General features: G+C 39.8%; 1 protein-coding gene across 1 annotated transcript in view; it reads left to right on the forward strand.

Annotated features, from left to right (window-relative positions):
* Window positions 1–9,281: 9,281 nt before the first annotated feature.
* LOC121379778 overlaps window positions 9,282–23,494 on the forward strand; it is a 32,597-nt gene continuing 18,384 nt past the window's right edge. Inside the window, exons 1-2 of the mRNA XM_041508429.1 lie at window positions 9,282–9,321; window positions 12,568–12,679. Of these exons, the coding sequence (XP_041364363.1) occupies window positions 9,308–9,321; window positions 12,568–12,679 (126 nt within the window). The 5' untranslated portion in view covers window positions 9,282–9,307. The remainder of the gene's footprint in view (window positions 9,322–12,567; window positions 12,680–23,494) is intronic.

Consider the following 23,494-nt stretch of genomic DNA (forward strand, 5'->3'; position numbering starts at 1 on the left):
TCAAAGCTTGTGGTATGTGTTATCCTGTCTGAAAAGATCCCTTACTACTGATGGAAAAAATGTAGCGGTTTCCTCTCTAAGACTATAAGTTAAAATTACCAAATGTTTCCTCTCTAAGACTATAAGTTAAAATTACCAGATGTTTCCTTTTATGACTATAAGTTAAAATTACCAGATGTTTCCTCTCTATGACTATAAGTTAAAATTACCAAATGTTTCCTCTCTATGACTATAAATTAAAATTACCAAATGTTTCCTCTCTATGACTGTGAAAATGACAATATGTTTGATATCCAATAGCTGACTATTAATAAATCAGTGTGCTCTAGTGGTGTTGTTAAACAAGACAACTTTTTTTGTACATTTTTTATTTGCATTACTGTTTTGTGATGAGCCCCCCTCTCCTCCCCCCCCCCCCCCCCCCCAATTCACTGATTATATAATCAGTCAGTGCAGTTATTACTTACATATAGGTAGGGATACAGTATTTTGGTAGTGAGGGTGGGTAACAGGGCAAGTTATAAATCAGAATATTGGTTTGACATCAGGAAAATAATTTAAGTGTAATTACATGTAGTACATTTTCAAACATATAATAACAACTTTACCAAAGTTAATGTATTGTTGATCAGGAACATCAAATTGGTATCTGCTCTTTTCAGAGAATTTCATTAGTAATATATATTAATGGAAGAAGTAATGGTTTGAATTACACCACTACACGTAATAGTATATTGTAGATCAAGTTTGTGATTTTACTTCCTGTTTCAATAGAACACTCGGAAGTGTAACCATATCTTTTTGTGTTGCAAAACATTATATTTGTCTGATTGATGTTTGATTATGATTCTGGGTAAATAACTAATGATATCTATTTGTTTCATGGCAAAGTGCCTCTATCCTGTGACAAGGAAAGATAATACAAATATTGATTTAGTTCCATGATAATCGTTATTACAATAATTTATTCATTTTTAGAGTCTAGTCTCCATATACGGTTTTTTTTTGGGGTGTGTGGGTTTTTTTTTAAATATTGGCAATTGGGTTTTTCACAATGCTGAAATTACCTTTCTCATAAATATCCAAATGAAATGAACGTATGTGTATAAAATAAGGTGAATGATACATTAAATTTTTTTAAAGTGGGGTTTTTTCTGGAAGGTAGAGGTGGAGGTTGCTTTACTAAGTGGCATTCTAAGTCTATATTTTTTTTGTATATTAGTAAAAAGTGTTTGCATTTAACATTGTATATACGTGACGTACATGAATGTATTTAGTGTGGAAGCGTGATAACATCGAAAATATTTCATTGATACACATTTGCATATAAAGTAGTAGATGTCCAGATTACTAGTATATACATACATACATCAGTATTCATATCAATAACTCTATGGATATTATTGTTTTGTTTGTTTTTTGGGGGGGGGGGGGTAGTTTTAATTAAATATAACACTGCAAAAGTGCTATTCTAGAAATAATGATATGGTTGATCGGTGAAAAGTTAAAACAAATTGATTTTCCATCCGCCGTTATGAATAATGAATAATGCCTGAATTATATTTCGTTACTGTTGATTTATTTTTGTGGGTATGAGTAAATATCTCATGTGATCTCCAGTTGATAATGAGGACCAATGATAACATTAAACACAATATGAATATTTCAGTCATCAATCAGATATATAAAATTACTATGTGATTAATGTTGTGTTAGAAACTGTGCCATACGATGATGAATCATTTTGCTGTAAAGAATTCTATTTCAGCTGTAGTAGATGGAAGTTAATACTGGCAAACTGAATTTTGCAATCAATTCCATGTTAATTGAAATAAAACAGTAAAATGTTTAAGATTTTGGATGTTTGTGATTTCTTTTTTTATTATTAAATATTCATGACTTGAAACTTTGTGATATCCATTGATTATATTAGTTTGCTTTATACCATTGTCTAATTCTTTGCCTAATAGTAATACCCAAGTCAGCCACACACACAGCTATCTCGGCTGTTTGTCCAGGACAATGAGTTAGTTGTTAGTGAGAATGAAAGAAGGAAATGTTTTATTTAACGACGCACTCAACACAGTTTATTTACTGTTATATGGTTAAGGACCACACATACTGAGAGAGGAAACCTGCTGTCGCCACTTCATGGACTACTCTTTTCGATCAGCAGGAAGGGATCTTTTATATGCACCATTCTACAGAGAGGATAGATAACACATGCTATGGTCTTTGATCTACCAGTTGTGGTGCACTGGCTGGAGCAAGAAATATAGTGAGAATGAAGAGGGTGTAGTAATCGTACATTAAAACTCGCTCTGGGTGGGAGCCGGTACCAGGCTGCAAACCCAGTACCTACCAGCCTTATGTCAGATGGCTTAACCATCGAAGCCAGTAATCTGATTAAAATCGGCTCCACTGGCCTATACTATTCTGGTAAGTTAAAGACCCAGTGGAGCAGATTTTAATCAGATTGCAAAAACTTATAAAGGAAACCACGAGTATGGAAGGACAAAATGCCCTCTCCACCCCACAAAAAAACGACAACCAGCGGGCATACACAACTTTGAAGCTGAAGTGGCTAAAAATGTGTGTACCCTTCAATGGGATGTATTCAGCATTGGTGGTAGTAGAGGGGGTGGGGGCAGGGACAACATGTTTTGTATGAGAGAGGTTTGGGGGGGGGGGGATCTTGAGACGGCCCACTTTCTCCGACATGCTACAACTTCATAGGCGTAGAAAGCAGGGGGGTATTTGTCCATGGTGTTTTTCTGACTTCTGAAGGCTGCACAGAGTAGCAATGATTTGCGACAATGTCAGGCCTTTTGTATGGCATTGGGGGGGTGGGGGGGTTGAGTGTCAACCCCAAAACCCATATCTTTGCACATGCACCTGCAAGTGTTTTGTCTAAATTACACATACGTTGCTTCATAAATCTGACAGTGCATATTGGAGTTAATTTATAACAGTAAATTTAGCTGTTGTACAACCGTTAATACAAGAAATCAAATTAATTTGTTCGAGATCAAAGGGGCGCATCCTCTCTGCAAACACCGCACCCAAATGCGAAATAATCCCTAACTCTGCATTCGTATACATGAACATCCAAATGAATATATATATTTATCCTATAACTTGAATACCCATGATATCCATGTCATAAACCCATGTGATAATTTACTTTATTAACCCGGTTAATAATGGTATGCAAATTTGCACGGTCTCTAGGTAATGTGTTGCTGTGAATGGGTCATTTGCTTACAAGCCAACAAGACCCGTGTACCTGAGCGTAACGTTTTCAAAGATTTGTTTATAATGCGTGACGTCAAACTAATCTGTGCTAATCGTGATGACGTCATATTAGCGATGGCGGCGACTTTAGTACTGTGATTTACAAACTTTTTAAATTAGAATGTTATTTTAGAAGTGTTATAGGATAAATATAATTCGCTACTCGTGTTTTTTAATATGTAATATATCAACCTCGTCTAGTTAATCGGTATTTCTCTCGGCAGAGCCTCGACATATACCAATTAACATAGACTCGGTTGATATTTTACATATTAAAAAATCCTCGTATATTGCCCTCAGTGACGGTCAATAATTGATAAATATGAAAATATATCTGTATTCTTATTGGTCAAAAACCAGTCACATGACATTCCGTAAATAGTGATATTGCCCTGAGGTCTCACTACACAGATGTCATCTGCCATTGAAACCCATGTTAAACTGCCCAACTTCAATTGAAGATTGCCCATAGAACGGGTTCTTGTTGGCACTAACAACATACACCATTGCGAACATACATTATATAAGCATTTATATTCATTCCAAAATTGTGAACATTTCCGTCTCTGTTTTTTTCTATATGACCGCATCCGGCTGTAGTACCGGTCCGAACAGGTGGTTCATAAACCGATTCACTCCGGCTGTCACTTGCACTATATACCCATGTCCCAAAAGGTCGATGCACAATATTACAAAATAACATGGGCAAAATACAGCCAGAAGGCTTACCATTAAACATACATATTGTTTTAATTCTTCACCATTTCCTAGAAGTGAATATGTGAACCATAACATGTGCCACAATTAGGAACTATAGTGGAACGTGATGAATGAACTCTCACCCGGAAGTCATCTGTGTAGTGAGACCTGAGACGGTCCCACCGGTCCATCAAAAGTGATATTTCCCTGACCAATGAAAATAAAGATGAGACAAAATTCTATCCAATTAATGAGTAGGTAACGTAATGCAGCGTCAACTGCTAAATCTAATGTAAACAAGCGCAAACTTCAATCTAATTAAAATTAGCTCCACAATTACATGATCTAACAGCAGCCCGTTGGAGCTCATGTCCAGTTGACCATTCATTCGACCAATCAAAACCTTACTTGCAAAATCATGCCAGTGCTTTGAAAAGAATGTGAAAACATTCGGGATTATGCCGAGGGTATACGAAATAATTCGGGTGAATTACGAAGTATGCCGGAAACTAATTGCATTCCCTGTCTGGAGCTCCACGCGGTAAGACGTGTTTGTTTCGCTTGTGCACACTGCACGTGCTTTCGTGTGCTCGACTTGGGGGTCCTTCATTTCGTTGTTTTTGTTAGCGAAATGAAGTTTACTACTGGGATGTATGCGGCCATTGGAACTGATTGAACGCTGGAACGCTTCTCGTTTCGACAGTTTGCACCACCTGGATGGATTCTTTTTTAGCGAGATTCCTTGCCTCCACGTCATTTTTCCGTCTGACTGTCGACTTGGGGTTTTTCGTGACTTGTATGACGGCCATTCTGCAGAACGCCACGGTTGTTCGCGTTTAGTCTCTACATGTCCGAGCCTGTCCTAGCAGCACTGGAAGATTGACCGCCCCACTCTAAGAAGAAATAGGAAGCGGTGTCGGCCCCTACTACTCTTTTTGTAGACTTTACCTTGCTTTATAGTGATACCATCTCGTATCCTCCGGAGTCGGGCCCGTCCGCACCACTATACCAACCCATGACGACTGGACTATACCCTAGTCTGATACTCTCTCGTTCAGACGGATCCGGCTTCTCAAGATCTATTCAGCACAGCACTAAACCTTCAACGTCTATCGACTGTCAATCTAGGGGTTTTTTTTCACGGTATGCAACCCATCTCGTCCCTTTAAGCTGTGCACCCAAACGGCCTTAACGAGGCCACTCGCGTGGACATATCGATCGGACTTTAAACTTTTAGATCTGCGTTCAAAATTTTATGTCGAAATTACTTTTTTTTTTTTAAATATTATTAAATAGTCCGATCCTCTCTTCTTTCTCTTATTTAGTTTTGGGCTGTCCTTCTAAAATGCTCCAAATTATGTAAATATTCGGCCGAGCAGTCAATTCTTTTTATTTTTGGCTTGTAACCTTTTTATTTTTTTTATTTATTCTATTAAATTTTTTACTAATTGCTATTTTCAAAATTCTGCCCATTCTCCCTCCCCCCCCCCCCCCCCCCCCCTCCATCCCGAGTCAGGCTATCGATCTTATCGGAGGTCGGACTCGGGATGGGCGTGTTCGAAACCCTAGTGGTATATGGGCACGTTAAACTAGTTGTCATCATCAGCAATATAAAATTCGTTTCAAGACGAAACAATAAACCGTGATGGTATAGCCATAAAATCTCTTTATACTAGTATACAATCCAAAGTTTATTACTGCACTTTTCCCCCTGTTTTTTTAATGTTGAAATAGACCCAACAAATTCGCCTATTTGCATAAATAGTCTCTCCCGATATTTTTAGAATTTGTATGCTCCTGAATAACGCTATAAAAGGCGAAGTGTAATTGGTCGATATTTAAAGGGACATACCCTAGTTTTAACTTGTGAAAATTAGTAGTTAATCTACAAACCTGCAACACATTTGGATAAAGTTACAATTGAGTGAAACATGAGTCTGTGACTTTGAAATGGTGAAATACCCTCTAAAAATAGACTAAAATTCTACTCCATAACTGTTACTTCTCATACACTGATAGAGGCACTGATTTTCCGTTTCAGATTTTTCCCTTTTCCGTTTCATAATTTAAAAATTCAGTTTTTTTCCGTTTCAATATTAAACAAATTCTGTTTTTGTTTCTCTCACACACACACACACACACACACACACACACACACCGCAATTATTTGCTGGTATAAAATAAATAAATATGCAATGAGGCAAAACATGTCAGTAGTTTGTATTTATTTTTGGTTTAAATTTAAACACTAATACGCCACGACACAGACTTAGAACATTTTCGGTTTTCTTTACATATGATCGGGAAAATAATTACAAACGATCACACTATAAACCACTTCCCTTGTATAATTTATTTTGAACAAAGCCTGGCGTACAATATGCAATTACTGCATTCCTTTGTGACATCGGAAATATGGCAATGCCGCAAATGTTAAAAATTAATAAGCAAACATAACATAATATATCTTTCACTTGAGTAAATATCGGAAATTTTTAGTTCACAATATTCGGTTTTTCCCGTTAAATCGCCGGGAATAAGCGAAGAAAACACGACTCGTAAAACGTCTAGATACTCTACATTAAACATTTGGCGTAACATACAAAGGTACTAGTGTCGTAGCGTAGCACAGGCAGATGTCGGTGTCCATAGTTTCTAGTTCGAAAAATAAATTTTAATTAATCAAATGGTTTATTTAAAGTTAAATAATGTTTTGGAAAAAAATCGGGAATTCCGTTTCAGATAGGTATTTCCGCGATTCCGCGATCGCGGAAAATCAGTGCCTCTAGACACACGTGCATTTTTTAAAATGTGACAAATGCATTTCATGATTTTGTGATATTAAAAACTCCAGGATGACCAAAAACACTTTGAATGTACGAAATTGATAATTTAAACAATAAAATCTATGTAAAGTATGATTTAAGTTATCAAAAACGGTTATAATGGTCAAAAATATGCTTTAGTGTTTAAAAACTAGGGTATGTTCCTTTAAATTGTTATTTATAGATGAAATGTCACTTGGACATGGGAGTACACGCAAGGCTGTTAGATCTACTGGCTAGACCCAGTAGAGCTAATTTTAATCAGATTGGCGCAAACAGCAAACAGATAACATCTTTAGTCATACTGAGTTTAATTCCGCAAATACGACAAAACAAGGTCAGTAATCGTCAAATTGTGTATGGAATATCTCGCAGATTTAGAAACGTACATGATACATAAAAATGCAGTTGGAATCGACACTCATGATTTTATGTTACAAATAAAAAACATTAATTTGGAGGTAATCGGTAACTGTTCAGTGTATATGTATGTTCAGATTTATCACATTTTGTGTGTTATTTTGCTATTAATATTTTTACAATCTTGCTGGTTATATTGTCTCGAATTTGATTTTTGTCTTGTTTCAACTGTTTATTTTCGCATTCCTCTGCGTGTCATACAACGTCATATGATTACGTGACGTCACTAAATCCCATCAGTTTTAACGCATAAGCGTTGGCGTATTTCGATTCTGATAAACAAAGCAGGAATGTATGAGTCTTATGGATGACATGTAAGAAAACAATTATTGACCACATTTTGGGCAATATCCTCATCCATTATCATTCTTTTCATTTGCGATAGTTGTAAACAATGTCAGTAATGTGGGTTGAATGTCAGCGGTAGACTCGTTAACTAGCAGAACGGCAGTGGCGTGACGTTACTAATGGTAGGTTTAGCGCTGAAACAAACACGGTGACGTAACAAAACATTGTCTTGTGATTAAAATTTGACCAATCAAGATTATAAGAAGCGATATCTCCGCAGGAGATATTACAAGTTATAGTGCCAGCGATATCTCCTACAAAAGCCTTTAATGGATGATAAATAGAGGTTATTACCAGTGTTTTTCGGTATCGTCAATATCATATATTAGGAATACAAATTGTATTATGTGAGCCTCTGGCGAGCATAATACATTATTTGACGATACTGAAATACACGAGGGTAATAATCTCTTTATCATATAAGCTCAAGCTTAATACAACGTGTTTTTGTAAACTGTACACGCAACTTTAATTCCAGTCCGCCATTACTATATTCAAATGACGTAAGAATATGTGGCGCGGTGCATTTTTGAATGGAAATGACGTCAAACTTGAATGACGTCATTTTGGATGTCCTTAAAAGTTATTCCTAACGTGTTTTGTTTTCTGAACGCTGGACAGCTTTCAGTGTCAAATTGCCATTGAAATGTTTTTATTTGATGACTGAATGCATACGTCAATCATGGAGTGTCACCCAAGTACGTTTGCTTAAATGTCAATAAACCTAGTGCCGAGACCTCGACTAATTTACATCTAATTTGCAAAGTTATCAAATTCTTAAAGTATGTGATCTGAAAAATATCACATACTTTGATTGCACTGAAAATGTAAGATATTATATGATAAATAGAGGATAATAAACGAGTTACCAGTTATTATCAAATTTATGTCCCGAGTGAAATAATTTTCAGTTGTCACGAGCTTTAGGCCTAGCGAGTGACAAATGAAAATTATTTCACGAGCGACATAAATTTGATAATAACTGGAACCGAGTTTGTTATTCTATTTATTACCTCAGCTATTTTTTCTCTATAAACCTTTATTTTCCACGCACATGCACGAAGGCCAACCTGTATAGAAACGATGTAAACCACTTTACGCACTGTTCTGAGAATTACTATAACGTTGTAATTTAATCACGTTCATAGATAATTTAAAACCCCCACAAGTTCTCTTTATTCTGCTTCAAAATCTATAATGAATTGCATTAAAATGACATTTTGTTATTAATTTAACACCAAAACCATAGACCCGTAAAGGCAAATCGTGATGACGTCATATTTAGTACCGACAGTCATTGGTTTGTAAGGTCAAATTGTCCAATAGTATTGTTCGTTAAACCAATGCAGAATATTTCTCACTGAGAAAATATTGAAAATATTTTGAAAATATTTTCCGTTATGAATGACTGCTGGGGAAATAAAACATGATACTGCCCTCAGTGACGGTCAATAATTGATAAATATATAGTCAATAATATAATATATCAACTCAAAGTTCGGCCAGCAATATATGTTTCGCCACCCCACCACCTCATACAATACAAACTGGTTACACAATAAAAATAATAATAGCAAGTTACTGACATAAGTAACCGAAAAAACTACAACATAATACTTGATAAATAAATTGTGTAGTTGCTGTCACGTGGTATATACGCGGTATGTGTATCACGTGAGAGAAGAAAGTAAAGTTGTTCGAAACATTAGGCCCGGTGAAAAATGGATTACGAACGGTTTGTTTTTATCAGGTGTTTCTTAATCAATAAAAGAAATTGAATTGACTGGACTGAAGTGACCAGTAGTATAGTCAGGAGGGACGTAGAAAGTCACAGTGTGGTTAATTCTAAAATATTGACTAAGTCACTAAGTTAATGTCACACCAGAAGCAGTGCAGTAGACCGTGAATAACCTGTTCTATTTCCGCCTTTATGTGCGTGTCGTGCATACAGGTTATGTTAGGGACGGTCCATAAATATCGATGTGCTTCACAATCCGAACAATGTTCGGAAGTGGGGGAGGGGGTAAAAGCCATGTTCGGATTGCTTTTCAGGTAAAACATCGGTCCATCGAAGGTCAATGTTTCTTACAATTCGAAACAAGGGGGAGGGAGTAAACGCCATGTTCTGATTGCTTTTCAGGGCATAACATCGGTATTTTGGGGGCTAGTTTTTGCGGCGGCGCTCTCTACAATTGTCATCGACTACATCAATAAAAGTCATCTTGTAGTACACATTATATCAATGTTTTTATGTTAGGATTAGGGGAGGGAAGGGGGGGGGGGGGGGAGGGTCAAACCCAATCCTAACATTGTTAGGATTATGAAAACCATTGACATTTATGGACTGTCCCTTAGATACCATTAACTAACTAAGGTTGTACCCACCTTTCAATGGTTAGTGGGAAAGACTTCCAAAAGTTCCAGCATGCTTGTTAATACTACATGTGTATCACTAAACCTAAACCTAACTAAAGCCTGAATGAACTGAATGCTGGAACGATAGGAAGTCTTTATAGCCTTTGATATAGAATGGTACGGGTTTAACTCTTTTCAATGTTCGTCTTGGGGTCAGGATTAAAAAAACCAATCATTGTGGCAAATTAGTGTGGACTGAGAAATTTGGGTCCGAAGACACGCGTTTTGGGGTGAAAACTAAGAAGACGTTTTGGCTCTCTGCTGCTCCACTAATAGCACCACTAATAGCACAAATGTCTATATATCAGGGCAAGCGCATACCAGGGGTGGGATTTAGCTCAGTCGGTTGAGTGCTAGTTTCAGGTGCTTGCATCACAGGATCGAATCACCTCAGTGGATCCATTCAACCGAGTTGGGTTTTTCCTCTCATTCCAACCAGTGCACCACAACATATCAAAGTCCATGGTATACATGTGCTATCCTGTCTGTGGGAAAGTGCATATAAAAGAACCCTTGCTGTTAATGGAAAAATGTAGCAGGTTTCCTCTGATGACTACAAGTCATAATTACCAAATGTTTGACATCCAATAACCGATGATTAAAGGGATATATACCCTAGTTTTTAAACACTAACACACATTTTTTACTATAATAACCGTGTTTGATAACTTAAATCATACTTTACTTGGATTTTATTGTTTAGATTATCAATTTCCGTACATTAGAAGTTTTCCTGGTGTTTTTAATATCACAAAATTTATTTCTCATATTTTTAAAAACGCACATGCGTCTAAGAAGTAACAGTTATGGAGTCGAATTTTAGTCTATTTTTGGAGGGTATTTTGTCATTTCAAATCACAGACTCATGTTTCACTCAATTGTAACTTTATGCAAATGTGTTACCTACAGGTTTGTAGATTAACTAAACTTGTACCACGCTTTGGTGTCGGTCCCTTTGAATTTACCCGTGGTGTATCCCATAGTTAGACCACGGGCGTGTCTGACCTAAATTTTAGCGATTGCTGAATGGCTGAAGAAAGTTACGCCTACAGGTCACATATAGTTCAGCAGGAAGTAAATTAGAACATTGTTTTAAAAAGTAACAATTTCACTAACATTAGTAATAAAGTTACAATATAAATCTGTAAATATAAAATAATTATTTTCTTTAAAAAACACCAACCCAAACAAACAAAAATTAAATATTAAATAGTTTCAATTTCTTTACCATTACATTACTTTATCAGTTGCAACATTTAAAAAGACACCTGTATTGAGGGAGCTAGCAGCGTTAAAACAACGCCTATAGCAGGGGGTCATGGCACACAACTTTTCTCAGAGAAGCATGCCCGGGCCCACAAATACATGTATTTTGATCCACAGACATTCACCCCACCCCACTCCCATTTTCAAATACACTCCGGGGGCCCTGTGTAAGTCATGAAAAGCACACACACACATGCACACTACCTGTTAAATATATATTCGTCTGTTATAATTATATACATGACTTAAAGACAGTGTGGATGCCCTCCCCAGGTATGGGCATCTCTCAATATAAAATCATGGCCATGCTCGTGCCAAAATTCACCAACATATATGTTATCTACATGGTAATTATCAAGCTAGCAATATATTACATTCTCCACTAAAAAACAAACAATAAATGCATTGCATTCACCTGCTAAACATTTAATTTTTATCCGGGGCACTTCAACTTTCGAGGAGGGGTTACACAGCATTCTCTACTTGTATGCCTATCCGCGCCTGTAATGTCAGATGAATTAGTATTCCCCATATAGGCTAATCGAAGCAAGTAGTACAAGGCAGACCCAATAAATTGCAAAAACTCACACATTTGCTACGTCCGATTCGGACTACGAAGCAAGGTGAAATGTACCCGCTAAAATTAAATTGTAAAACTTCTTTGCGACCATGGTGACGTCGTGAATGCGTGGTACAAGCTAGTTACCTCATCCATCACTCGTGATTCGTCTGGTTAGACCACGGTTATTACGGCCGTTGAGTGACTGGTGTAATAGATCTCGGGCTGGTTATTACGGCCGTTGAGTGACGGGTGTAATAGATCTCGGGCTGGTTATTACGGCCGTTGAGTGACGGGTGTAATAGATCTCGGGCTGGTTATTACGGCCGTTGAGTGACGGGTGTAATAGATCTCGGGCTACGCCCTCGATCATTATACCTGTCACTCAATGGCTGCAAAAACCGTGGTCTAACTAGACGAATCTATCCGAAAAGGATGATGTAACTATAACTTAGTGGTAATTTTCACGGGTTGAAACTAGGGTATGTCCCTCTAACTAATAATGATACATTGTTAAACTTTCTTGACACCACAGTCTTAAATTAATTGATACAATGTTCAGTTCTCTTGACACCACAGTCTTAAATTAATTGATATAATGTTCAGTTCTCTTGACAACACAGTTTTAACAGTTGTACTTAACTGATACAATGTTCCATCAGCTTTTCCCCCCACAACACTTGTACCACCTGTTGAACTCCTTCATGAATACAAGTATTGATGAGAGTTATTTTTTTCCAGGCCACGTTTAAGGTGGTATACACACCTTGCTGACTTTGCTAATACACTGAAGGCTTTCATAGGATCAAACTACCTGACAATTGCTTTTGCCTTCAAACAAAGTGGACTTGTGGTAAGTTTTTCTTTTCTTAGGAAATTAGAAGATCTTTGAATACTGTTAAACATACTGAAGGCATTCATAGGATCCAACTACCTGATATTTGCATTTGTATTCAAACAAAGTAGACTTGTATTAATTTTGGTTTTGTCTTTCTAGTAAAATTAGCACATGACATTGTATATCTTTGAATGTTGTTTTTACTGTAGTTTTATGCCATGACTGACATAGTTAAAGAAACTGTTCCGAGTTTGATGCTATTGTAACATCATAATTCAGGCCCATAGCCAGCATTTCGAGTGGGAGGGTTCGACTAGGTATTTGCTGGGGCCTTTTGGATATGAAGTTGCCTGAAGGTGTGAAGCCCCTAGTGTTGGATAAAACCATAAATTTGGGGAAACATGAAGATATTCGGGCAAAATGTGAGAACTTTTTACCATTTGTAACCATTCCACCTGCAAAATTAGTTGTCATCCATCATACACATGCACAGTGATTCCTTTGTAACCCTGTATAGCTGTTTGGTAGTAAAGGTAATATGAATAAAATTAACCAGATTCGGGCATTTTTGTTTAATTCGAGCAATAACCAGTCTGCCCCACCCCTACAAAAATGGCAGCCCGTACGCCTATGCCTCAGAACTACATGTATGATCAGTTCCTTTAACAATGAAGATGTTTATGAAAAACAAAACACATTACTTTCTTAAAAATTGTACCATCATGAATCACCGCCAACATATGCATCCCCTGTTAAGAGTACAGGTGTAGTAGTCCTTAAATGTTTTCAGCAAAAGGTACCAGTTGTACAAGGTAAATTGCATCCCATTTCATTTTTGTCACTGATGAGTCATATCATCACAATGGCATCTACATGTTGGCCATAAAACATTAATGATATATTATAAATAGTCTTATTCAACTTACTGTGCTAGCACAACAAATATGCTATTCAACCTGTCATACCTACACACTGCAGAATTCTCTCCCTTGCCGGATATGCGCAATGCTATCCTTGCACGGGCTACCTGTAACTTCATTTTCAATTCTGCAGTCCACCTGTTAACACCTGTTTAAGCTTTGGCAAAAAGTTTTCTTTACTTGTAATTTTGTGTTTGTTTTTCGGTTGAACTTGACATACAGTTGGTAGTTGGGAATTCTGTGTTGAATTTACCATGTCCGACGTGAGTTCGTTGACAGCTAGCGCACGTAAAGTTTGTGCGTGAGATGGTTGTGTCCGGACTGTCGGTCTTGTTCTCAAGATCATCAGTGTGAGATCTGCGCTATGTGGTCTCCTGACCAGTGGGTTCGGTTCGGTTCGCAGACTCAGGTTTCGGGTACCAGCAAAATCTTGTCGGCTGCTTCGGCAGTAGTTGGCAAGTCGGACGTAGTGGGTAGGTCCCATAAGACTGTGGACACTTCGGAAAGGGGGGAAACATAAGTTTGTTTCTTCATAAGTTCGTGTTACGAGTACAGTTACCGATACAGTTCGGGAGCACGCGCCCGCCCCCCCGGGCTCCGATTGTGACTGTGGTAAGTGAGCCGTCTTCGTTAGTGACGGCGCCTTCTTCTGTTTGTGTGGCTTTGTCTCGGGGGGAGGGGGGGGGGTCGCCATCATCGTTACGGTTACCTTTACAAACAGAAGGGGGTTACCGAGCACATGCACTCCGTTGTGCATAGGTCCACTGCTTCGTCCGCAGAGCAGGTGGCCCAGACTTTGCCTTCGATTGCTGACAGTCGCTTCGGCACCTCAGCATTCTCAAGGCCCGAGGAGAGTTCTGCCAATTTGCTTCGAACTGAGCCAGTTGTTCAATGCCGGGATCTGTCTCTGATAGCATCCCGACCGATGTTTACCGTTTGGTGGAGGACTCATCCCGTTTGGGTCCTCCGTTTGCATATCTTTACCCCAAGGGTTCGGTGATTTTGGTAGCAACGGACATCTCACAGTTTGCACCATCTTTGGTCCCTACCTCTTCGACTTTACTCGATAGAGGATGAGGTTCGCGCAGATACCCCTCGGCTGGAGGTACTCTGTGGCCGCAAACTCTGACCGTTCCGCACTTGGCACAGAAACGACCGTCGGAGTTTTGTGGAATTTTTTAACGCTTCGCCTCAGTTGGGATCATTGCTTTCGCAGACGGGACCGTCGGATGCAGCTCCCATTCCTCCCTCCCCCTGGTTTTCCGCCAAAACCATCAGAAACTGCGTCTCGACAGCAGTTTAACGATGCAGTTAGGGATTATCGTTCGGTTCCTATTGTTTCCGTCTCGGGAGACGCTGCCCCAGGGGCATCTCGATTAGGGGGAGGAGTCCATGTAGATCTTTGGGATCCAATGGACAGTGACCTGGCTTCAGAGGAAGCGTCGGTTGGACCGGATTCTGTCACTGACCCAGCTCTCTCTCACTTCGGTTCGGAGGTAGAGGAGGAGTGCGATTATCCGGCGGTTCTGGCTTTTGTCAGGGACCAGGTCCGACAGGTATGTGGGGATGCTATACCTCAGGTTGAGGCCCAGCCTACATTCAAGGGTGTCTCCTTCGGGAACCGTTCCTTGAATTTGGTCACTCCTCGTGAGGAGTCGGGTTTACCACTTGCACAGGAGGTGCACAGTTCACTTTGTGACATTGATGCGTTGATCACTGGCATTGATCGTATCCTGGGAGTGGATGTTGATAAGTACCCAACGGCACTGCCTAAGGGAAAATTTTTAACAGGAGCGTGCATTTTTCGTGCCGACTCCTATGAGACGTTGGGGGCGGATTTTCTCGAACACTAGTGTGCGAGCCGCTTGTTCCCCATCACCGCATGTGTCATTGCCAATCGCAGATCTGGAATCGTTTGAACGGCTGGCTAAGTCGATGTTCCAGGTTAATAACCATTTAGGTACGTTCCTATTTGGCTTGGATAAGGCTGTCGAGAGACTTCCCGCGATGGCGAAAGGCTGTTTGGAGGCTGCGTCAAAAGCCTCTAAGCATATCGCTCAGTTATCTGGCCGATTGTTTGCGAACAGTCTTTTGTTATGGCGTGACCATTACCTGGCGGGTTTGAGTGCATCAAACGTAAAGACGTTCTTTCGTACACGTTCGGTACGGAAAAATTTACTTTTCAGTCCCGATTTTAATATTGTCTTAGACAAGGATTTGTCGCGACCAGTCCCGAACACTCAACCCTCAACCTCTGGTAAATGTCGGTCCACGTTTTCGGGGTTCAAGCCGCCTCCTGTGAAAAAGGCTGCTGTTTTACAGTCGGCTCAGATCCCTAGGGTTCCTCACACTAGGAGGCAACCAGGTAACAACCCGTCTTCCGCTAAGCGAGGACGCAAACATCGTACTGCGTTCCGTTCTCAGTCCACCAAAGGCGTTGCGCCTACGGGTGGTAAGCGGTTGGGGTGAGGGTACGTGAACGATCAGCAGTTGCTTTCGGAGGTACCGTTAGCAACCATACGCATAGGGGGCAGGCTCCGCCATTTCCTTCGAAATTGGTGCAAGCTGCCGGGTCTCGACTCCTGGGTTCTGTCGGTCGTTCGACACGGTTACAAAATACCCTTTTCTTCGAGCCCCCATCTTCCACTCCGAGTATGCCACCGTTACCGTCCGCGTATCGGCGCGTTTAAGTGGATAGTATGATTGCCGAGTTTTTCAACAAAGGGGCCATCCAGAGAGTCAGTCTGGACACTCCGGGATTTTATTCTCATCTTTTCTTCGTCCAGAAGAAAAATGGAGAATGGAGACCAATCCTAAATTTGAAGCCACTGAACGTCTACGTCGACGTTCCTTCCATGAAAATGGAAACGGTTCATTCGGTCCGGAACCTGCTTCAAATTGGGGAGTGGGCTGCGTTGATCGATCTGAAAGACGCATACCTCCATGTCCCGGTGCACAAGGCGTTTTGGAAGTTTCTGCGCTTCCTTTTCGACGGGAAAGCGTACGAGTTTCGTGTGCTCCCGTTCGGGTTGGCGATGAGTCCCCATGCTTTTACATGTGTGATAAAAGCGGTGGTAGGTCATGTTCATTCGTTAGGGGTTCGAATGCATACCTATCTGGACGATTGGTTGATCCCAGCTTTGTCGCAACAGGAGTGTCGGACCAATGTTGGGTTGGTTTTGGACACGATCCTCCAATTGGGTTTTATTCCCAATTGGGTGAAATCGGAGTTAACGCCGGCTCAGATTTTCACATATCTCAGAGTGGTCTTCGATCTTGTGGTAGCGTCGGTTCGTCCCACCGATGCGTGTATCCACAATTTTCAAACGTCAGCGCGACGTTTATGGGGTAGCAAAGTACTACGGTACGATCTCTCCACATGGTGTTGGGCCACCTCGAATCTCTGGCCTCATTGATCGTGCAGTTCAGACGATTCAAACGACCACACCAGTGGCATTTGTCCCCATAGTGGGACGGTCACAATTGGGACACGATAGTGCCTCTGGGCCCATGGTTTTCTCATCCGATACAGGAGTGCCTGTCGGACAAGTGCATGTCCCTATCGGTTCCGTTGCACCCCCCTGCTCCGGATCTGATCCTTTTCACGGGAACGGGTACGGGGCACATCTGTTGGATCAACACATTTCAGGGGTATGGAATCTCTGCGAGAGGAAGCTTCATATCAACTGTTTGGAGATGGAGGCAGTGCATCGTGCCTGTCTTCATTTCCAGTGTGTTCTTCTACACCGTCAAATTCTGTTGAGATGCGACAATACGTTGGTAGTGGCATATCTCAATCGTTGGGGTGGAACCAAATTGGAGACTTTGGGTCGCAAAGCTCTTGCTATTTTGGAATTCTGCGACCAACTAGGGACGACTCTGTGGGCGAAACACATTCCTTCTTCCGATGCCGATGCCCTCAGTCGACATACCCCTGTTCAGACGGAGTGGATGTTGAACAAAGGGGTGGTCGCAGCGGTTCTCCGTGTTTGGGGCAGTCCACAGGTGGACATGTTTGCCACATGGTTGAACAATCAATTGCCGGTGTTCGTGTCCCCGGTACCGGACACATTGGCGTTGGAGTACGACGTGTTGAGTATGGATTGGACGGGACTGGATTTTTATGCCTTCCCTCCTCCTGTCTTACTCGGCAAGGTGTTGACCAAAGTGGTCCAGGAACCTTGTCATGTGACGTTGATAGCTCCTCTGTGGGTGGCGCAGCCCTGGTTTCCACAGCTCCTGTCACTGTTAGTGGCAGTCCCGTTCCGGATACCAGTGTTGTCCGATCTACTCAGCCAGCGACTGAGTCAGACGGTGTGGCATCCGAAGCCGGAGGTCTTCCTGCTTCGCCAGTGATGTGAGATTTCCGAGTTTTCGTGGAATTCCGCGTTTTCATGACCCAAATTCCGCATTTTTATATTTTTTTCCGCGAATAAATAAAAATATAAATTTAACGGTTTTGTCCGACTTTTAACCTTTTTACCGGTATTTCCGTCTTTTAATCAACATGGAAGTCATTCGACTTATCTCTCTTCCCGCACCGAACAGTAACAAGGTTTGCCGAGGTTTTCTGTTGTTGGGCGACATTTCATTGGTTCGTTTTCGCCAACCGTGTATAGCGTTAGACAATTAGCCCGCATTTTGTGAAGCGGCAATGGCAACACGGCGCAAAGATATCGTGAAGAAATCAGATAAATTAAAACTTGACGTAAACATAAAAAATCCCTGGCAATGGGGACGGCGTTGCCCCCCTGATATCTCTCTGATAGTCACAGAGCTGCGAGTTTCACTTTTCTTAAACAGTGTGGATGTCGTGACTTTTCTACGAACTTGGTGTTGCATGATTTACTTAAATCATTGCAATCCACGGTTGAACAACCTTCCATTATTCCGAAATGGAATGTCTTTCTTGTGTTACATGCTCTTAAGGGTGCGCCTTATGAGCCGTTGAGGTTTGCTAGTCTTCGTGCCTTGACGTGGAAGACTCTGTTTCTGGTTTCACTGGCGGCTTGTCGTCAGATCAGTGAGATACATGCTTTTTTGCATGACTTGGTTGATTACAATTTGGACGGGTCTGTCACTTTACGTACCGACCCTATCTTTGTTGCTAAAAACCAGTCTCTGGGGGAAGAGTTTCCACCTACTGTCATTCACAGTTTATCTCGTACACTGTCATCTGACAACTCGGATAGACTTCTTTGCCTGGTGAGAGCATTGAAGTATTATTTGGAGTGTACAAAAAACCGGCGGCAGGGTAAAAAGAGATTGTTTATTTCTTATACCATTAGGCCTGGTGATGTCACAAAAAATGCTTTGTCTCGATGGATAGCAGCTACCATCAAGCTAGCATATCAGATGGCGGGTGATCATGTGTTACGGAATTTCTCTGTTAAACCACATGAAATCCAAGCCATTTCTGCTTCCCTGAATTTGGGGTTTGGAAAGGACGGCACACTTTTGACCGTTTCTATTTTCGGGATATGGCGGTTGGTCCTGACGGTACGCGTAGGATCCAGACAGTCATTGCGGCTCAATACGTCGCAACGGAAAGGGGTCGACCTCTTTTCCATCCGACTGCCATCGATTCACGCTTTTCTGAGGGATGGGTTTTTTTGTAGTGTTGTCTACCGTTTCCTCTCCCTGGGGAGATATTTTTCCTCCCTTTCATGGGGATGAGTTTTTCTTTTGGGAAGCCCCTTTTTATTCCCAAACGTTTTTTGACTCCTTAAATTGTTACCGTATGTCGTGGTTCGTCCTGTCTACATGTCCTTCTTTTTGGGTGCGGGTAAGTCCTCTATTGTCTTACCTCCTCCCATTAATGTTGAATTCACGTGCTCTAATGGTGTCATTGCACGTCCGTTATAGCATATTTGTTGTGCTAGCACAGTAAGTTGAATAAGACTATTAGAAAATTTGTTTCTAATTTTCATTATTTTCATACTTACCTAGTGCTAGCACAACAAACTATACCTCCCACCCACCCCTATGAGGCTTTCCCTCGGTGGGTTTGGGTGGACTTTGAACCGAGAATGAAGTTACAGGTAGCCCATGCAAGGATAGCATTGCACATATCCGGCAAGGGAGAGAATTCTGCAGTGTGTAGGTATGACTCAGGTTGAATAGCATATTTGGTCTGCTAGCACTAGGTAAGTATGAATAATAATGAAAATTAGAAACAAATTTTCTAATAGTCTTATTTTCTAAATAACCGGCATTATAAAGCAAAATGTGCCAAAATGACTGACAAATATTGCATGATATATCTGGAAGTCAGTGTTGATTTGAATCTCTATATAAAGATCAAGGCCTGAACAGGATTCCTTTCTGTTGTTAACCTTTCATTTATAACTTTGGTTGATAAATCAATGGAAGATGAACTGCTGGTATTGTCATGCAATATTACCGAAGTCTATGAGGTCATCAATATAGCAGAAATCACAATGAAACAATTTTGCTTCATGCAAGTTCCTTTGTTTTGAGTTTGCCAGATTAGGCGTATCATAAAATATTGTTTATTTCCGGTTACCCGACCGACCCTAATTTGAACCTGCCGACCCTAAAACTTTTTTGGTATATCCAAAAATGTTTTTTTAATACAACAACGATTTCCACGAAAACATTCCAAAACTATCACAAGCACTAATTTGGTGTCATTTAGGGGATAACCCTACTGTGTTTTCCAATTTGCGGACGTATATCTGTGGTTTTACTGTCGCAAATTTAGTTTTATTGGCGACCCATTAGCCACGAAATGTTTTCTTCTAACAATTGATTGATGGAGTGAGTTGCTTCCCTTAAAATTGAAGTTCGGTAACTTTCGTGAGATATCGGGCGAACAGTCGGAAAATTGTTTTCACGAATATATGCGATCTTTTCCGATTTACTCTACATCTAGCGTAGCGAGGTGTTCCGATTAATAATAATAATAATAACTATATTTAATGATTTACTCCAGCGACAAACTGGCCTTGTAGAAATTTAGTGACCTTCTGATAAACTAGAGGAGGGAATGTTTACCGATACTGATGGAGTTTACTGCCAAATCAAATGATTAAATATGTCAGTAAGATCTCGATGTGTTTCGTTATTTTTTGTAAGTGGTCACTGGGAACTTCGCGGGTTTCCTCTAAAAACAGTGTCAGAATGACCATGTGTTTGACGTCCAATAGCCGATGATATTAAAGATAAAAATCAATGTGCTCTAGTAGCGTCGTTAAATGAAACAAACTTTACTTTTCAACATTCGTTTGAGCATCCTGAGCATTTGTACTGCATTTCTATTCATTGGACCAATTGATTGCTTCAAACCAAGTGTGTACTTTAATACTGGATGCATACAGAATAAAACTAACATTGCAAATTATAAAATTGGTAAGTCTACCATTTCTTAGATACACTAGGAAAGATAATATTCATAAAAAATTTTTTAAATGTTATTGTTGGACAGATAACTATAGAACCCTTCTTTTCAGTTTTCATTAAAAGAAATTGTTATAACTTATTTACTGGTTTCTATCCAATTAAGGTTCAACCAAGTCTGTCCTGGACCAGTACAGAAGTTACGTGTTAGTATGAGAGTAAACCTTCTGCCTATTGTTAAACAGCAAGGGGTCTTTTGTATGTACTCTCCCACAGATAGGTTAGCACCATGTTGCCCTCAAAATCAAAATGCCTTGCCTTTTATAAATGTTTAAGTTGCCCATGTAAAAAGACACACCTATGTGGATAGTACTACATATTTCCTTTTTTTAATTAAGTTATGAAATAGATATAGAAAATAAAATGGCCATACGGTTTTTGTCCTTTTGAAAATTGTATAATGTGAAAAAAATCCCTTATATTTAAAACTGCACATAAAATATGCCCCCAAAACGTCACTTTACCATGCCTTACTGCATTTCTAGGGAAAACACTGTGATGAATGGTATTGTTGGTTTGCATAATGCATTTCTATACATGCAGAGGTTATTTTGGATACCGGTAGTCAACACCTTTATTTAATATCCATAAATAAAATTATTTTCCAAAATAAACTGTTTTTCCTACCTACCTACCCTATATTTTTCCAGCATGTAATAGGAAACAAGTAATTTATTTTTTTCGGCCTTAATTAAAAATTCTGAATCATGTACACTACAGCTTTGTTAAGGGGGAATGCTAAATGACGAAGACAAGCAAATATTGTTTTATGGGAGAGTTGCAAAAGTTACAATCAAGTATTTAAAAAAAAAAAAAACCCCAAACAAAACAAGTATTAGGCAACACAAAAAAATAGGTGTGTTTCCGATTGCATCCCCCCAAAAATTAGGGTAAGGTAGGTAGGTTTTTTTTTTTGTTTTTTTTTTTAAATTGAATACTATCATAATAATAATAATTATTATTATTATTATTATTATTATTTATCATCATTATCATTATTGTTGTTGTCGTTGTCGTTGTTGTTGTAGTAGTAGTATTGGTATGCACTGTTTGTGTATTTCCTTAAATTAATGGGACATTTGTATTAATTTCGTTGTTCTTAATTTAAATACTTTATGCAAACATTTGAGATGCATTAATAATAAGACCTGTTGATTTAAGTGAAGACGAGAATTAAGCTGAATTGATACGATTATATTTAATCGAAATAACCTGTACCAAGGCTATATTCGTATATTCGGTTACTTCCGTGACCGACCAAGCTGTTCGGTGGTAGCTAATCAGGGGAAGGAACTCTATTACAAAAGCTTTTCCATAATTTCTCGTAATAGTACGTAAACAATGTGCAAGGAAGGAAATACTCGTTTGGTGATGTTGTCTTCTTTTTTTTTTTCTTTTTCTTTTTTCAGTTTAAGAGAGAGAAAAAATTAGGGTCGGGGGGTAAAACTAGGGACGGTCGGTCGACCGGAAACACCTTTTTTTTTTTTTTTTTGCCGTAGTGCAATATTTGCAGAACCCCCCCCCCCCCCCCCCCCTTTAAATACGGGCCTGTAATTAATAGACAGAACTTTTACTCGTAACACTGTAAACTAATGTCAAGGGGAATTAAAAAATGTCCACAGGTAAAAAAAACATGTCATTGGAAAAAAACCTTGCATATAGTTCAAGGCAAACAAGTGCCATGGAGAATTAAAAACTCCACAGTATTGCCGATTACCACGGGTAATTGCAGGGGTTGAATATGGGCTCTGATTATAAGTTAGTTCTAGCTAGTGCACCACGACTGGTATATCAAACGGTTTCTGCCAGAGGGTAAAATGGGTATGGTGCCAAATTAAAAAAAAAAAAAATTATGTTAAAATTTTGACAAAATTAATGACTCATCATTAGTGTACGATTTTCTTAACCGTAACCCTAAACGTAATCCATTTTCTTTCTGGGGGAGGCCCCCCATACCTCCTGTTGACTGTGGTTGCATTCAATTTCATATCGCCATACCCAAAAATTTCTTTCTGGCAGAAACACTGTCAAAGGCCATGGTATGTGCTATCCTGTCTGGGATGGTGCATATAAAAGGTCCCTTGCTATTATTGGAAAAATGTAGCGGGTTTCCTCTCTTAAGACTGTATGCCAAAATGACCAAATGTTTGAGATCCAATAGCCGATGGGGACGAGACGTAGCTCAGTGGTAAAGCACTCACTTGATGCGCAGTCTGTTTGGGATCGATCCCTGTCAGTGGGCCCATTGGGCTATTTTCTCGTTCCAGCCAGTGCACCGCGACTGGTACATCAAAGGCCGTGATATTTAGCTATTCTGTCTATGGCAGTGCTCTACAATGCGAGTAAAATACTCACCATGGCGACAAAAAACATTCCTTGGCGTCTAAAAAATAAAATCACATTCACCAGTTGGCGACTGTCCAATAATTTTACTTTAATCTGTAAACAAAACTGGACATCGGAAAACACAGTGGACCAGTAGCAATTTATC

Source organism: Gigantopelta aegis, chromosome 8 (assembly GCF_016097555.1).
Source record: "Gigantopelta aegis isolate Gae_Host chromosome 8, Gae_host_genome, whole genome shotgun sequence".
NCBI classification, from domain to species: domain Eukaryota; kingdom Metazoa; phylum Mollusca; class Gastropoda; order Neomphalida; family Peltospiridae; genus Gigantopelta; species Gigantopelta aegis.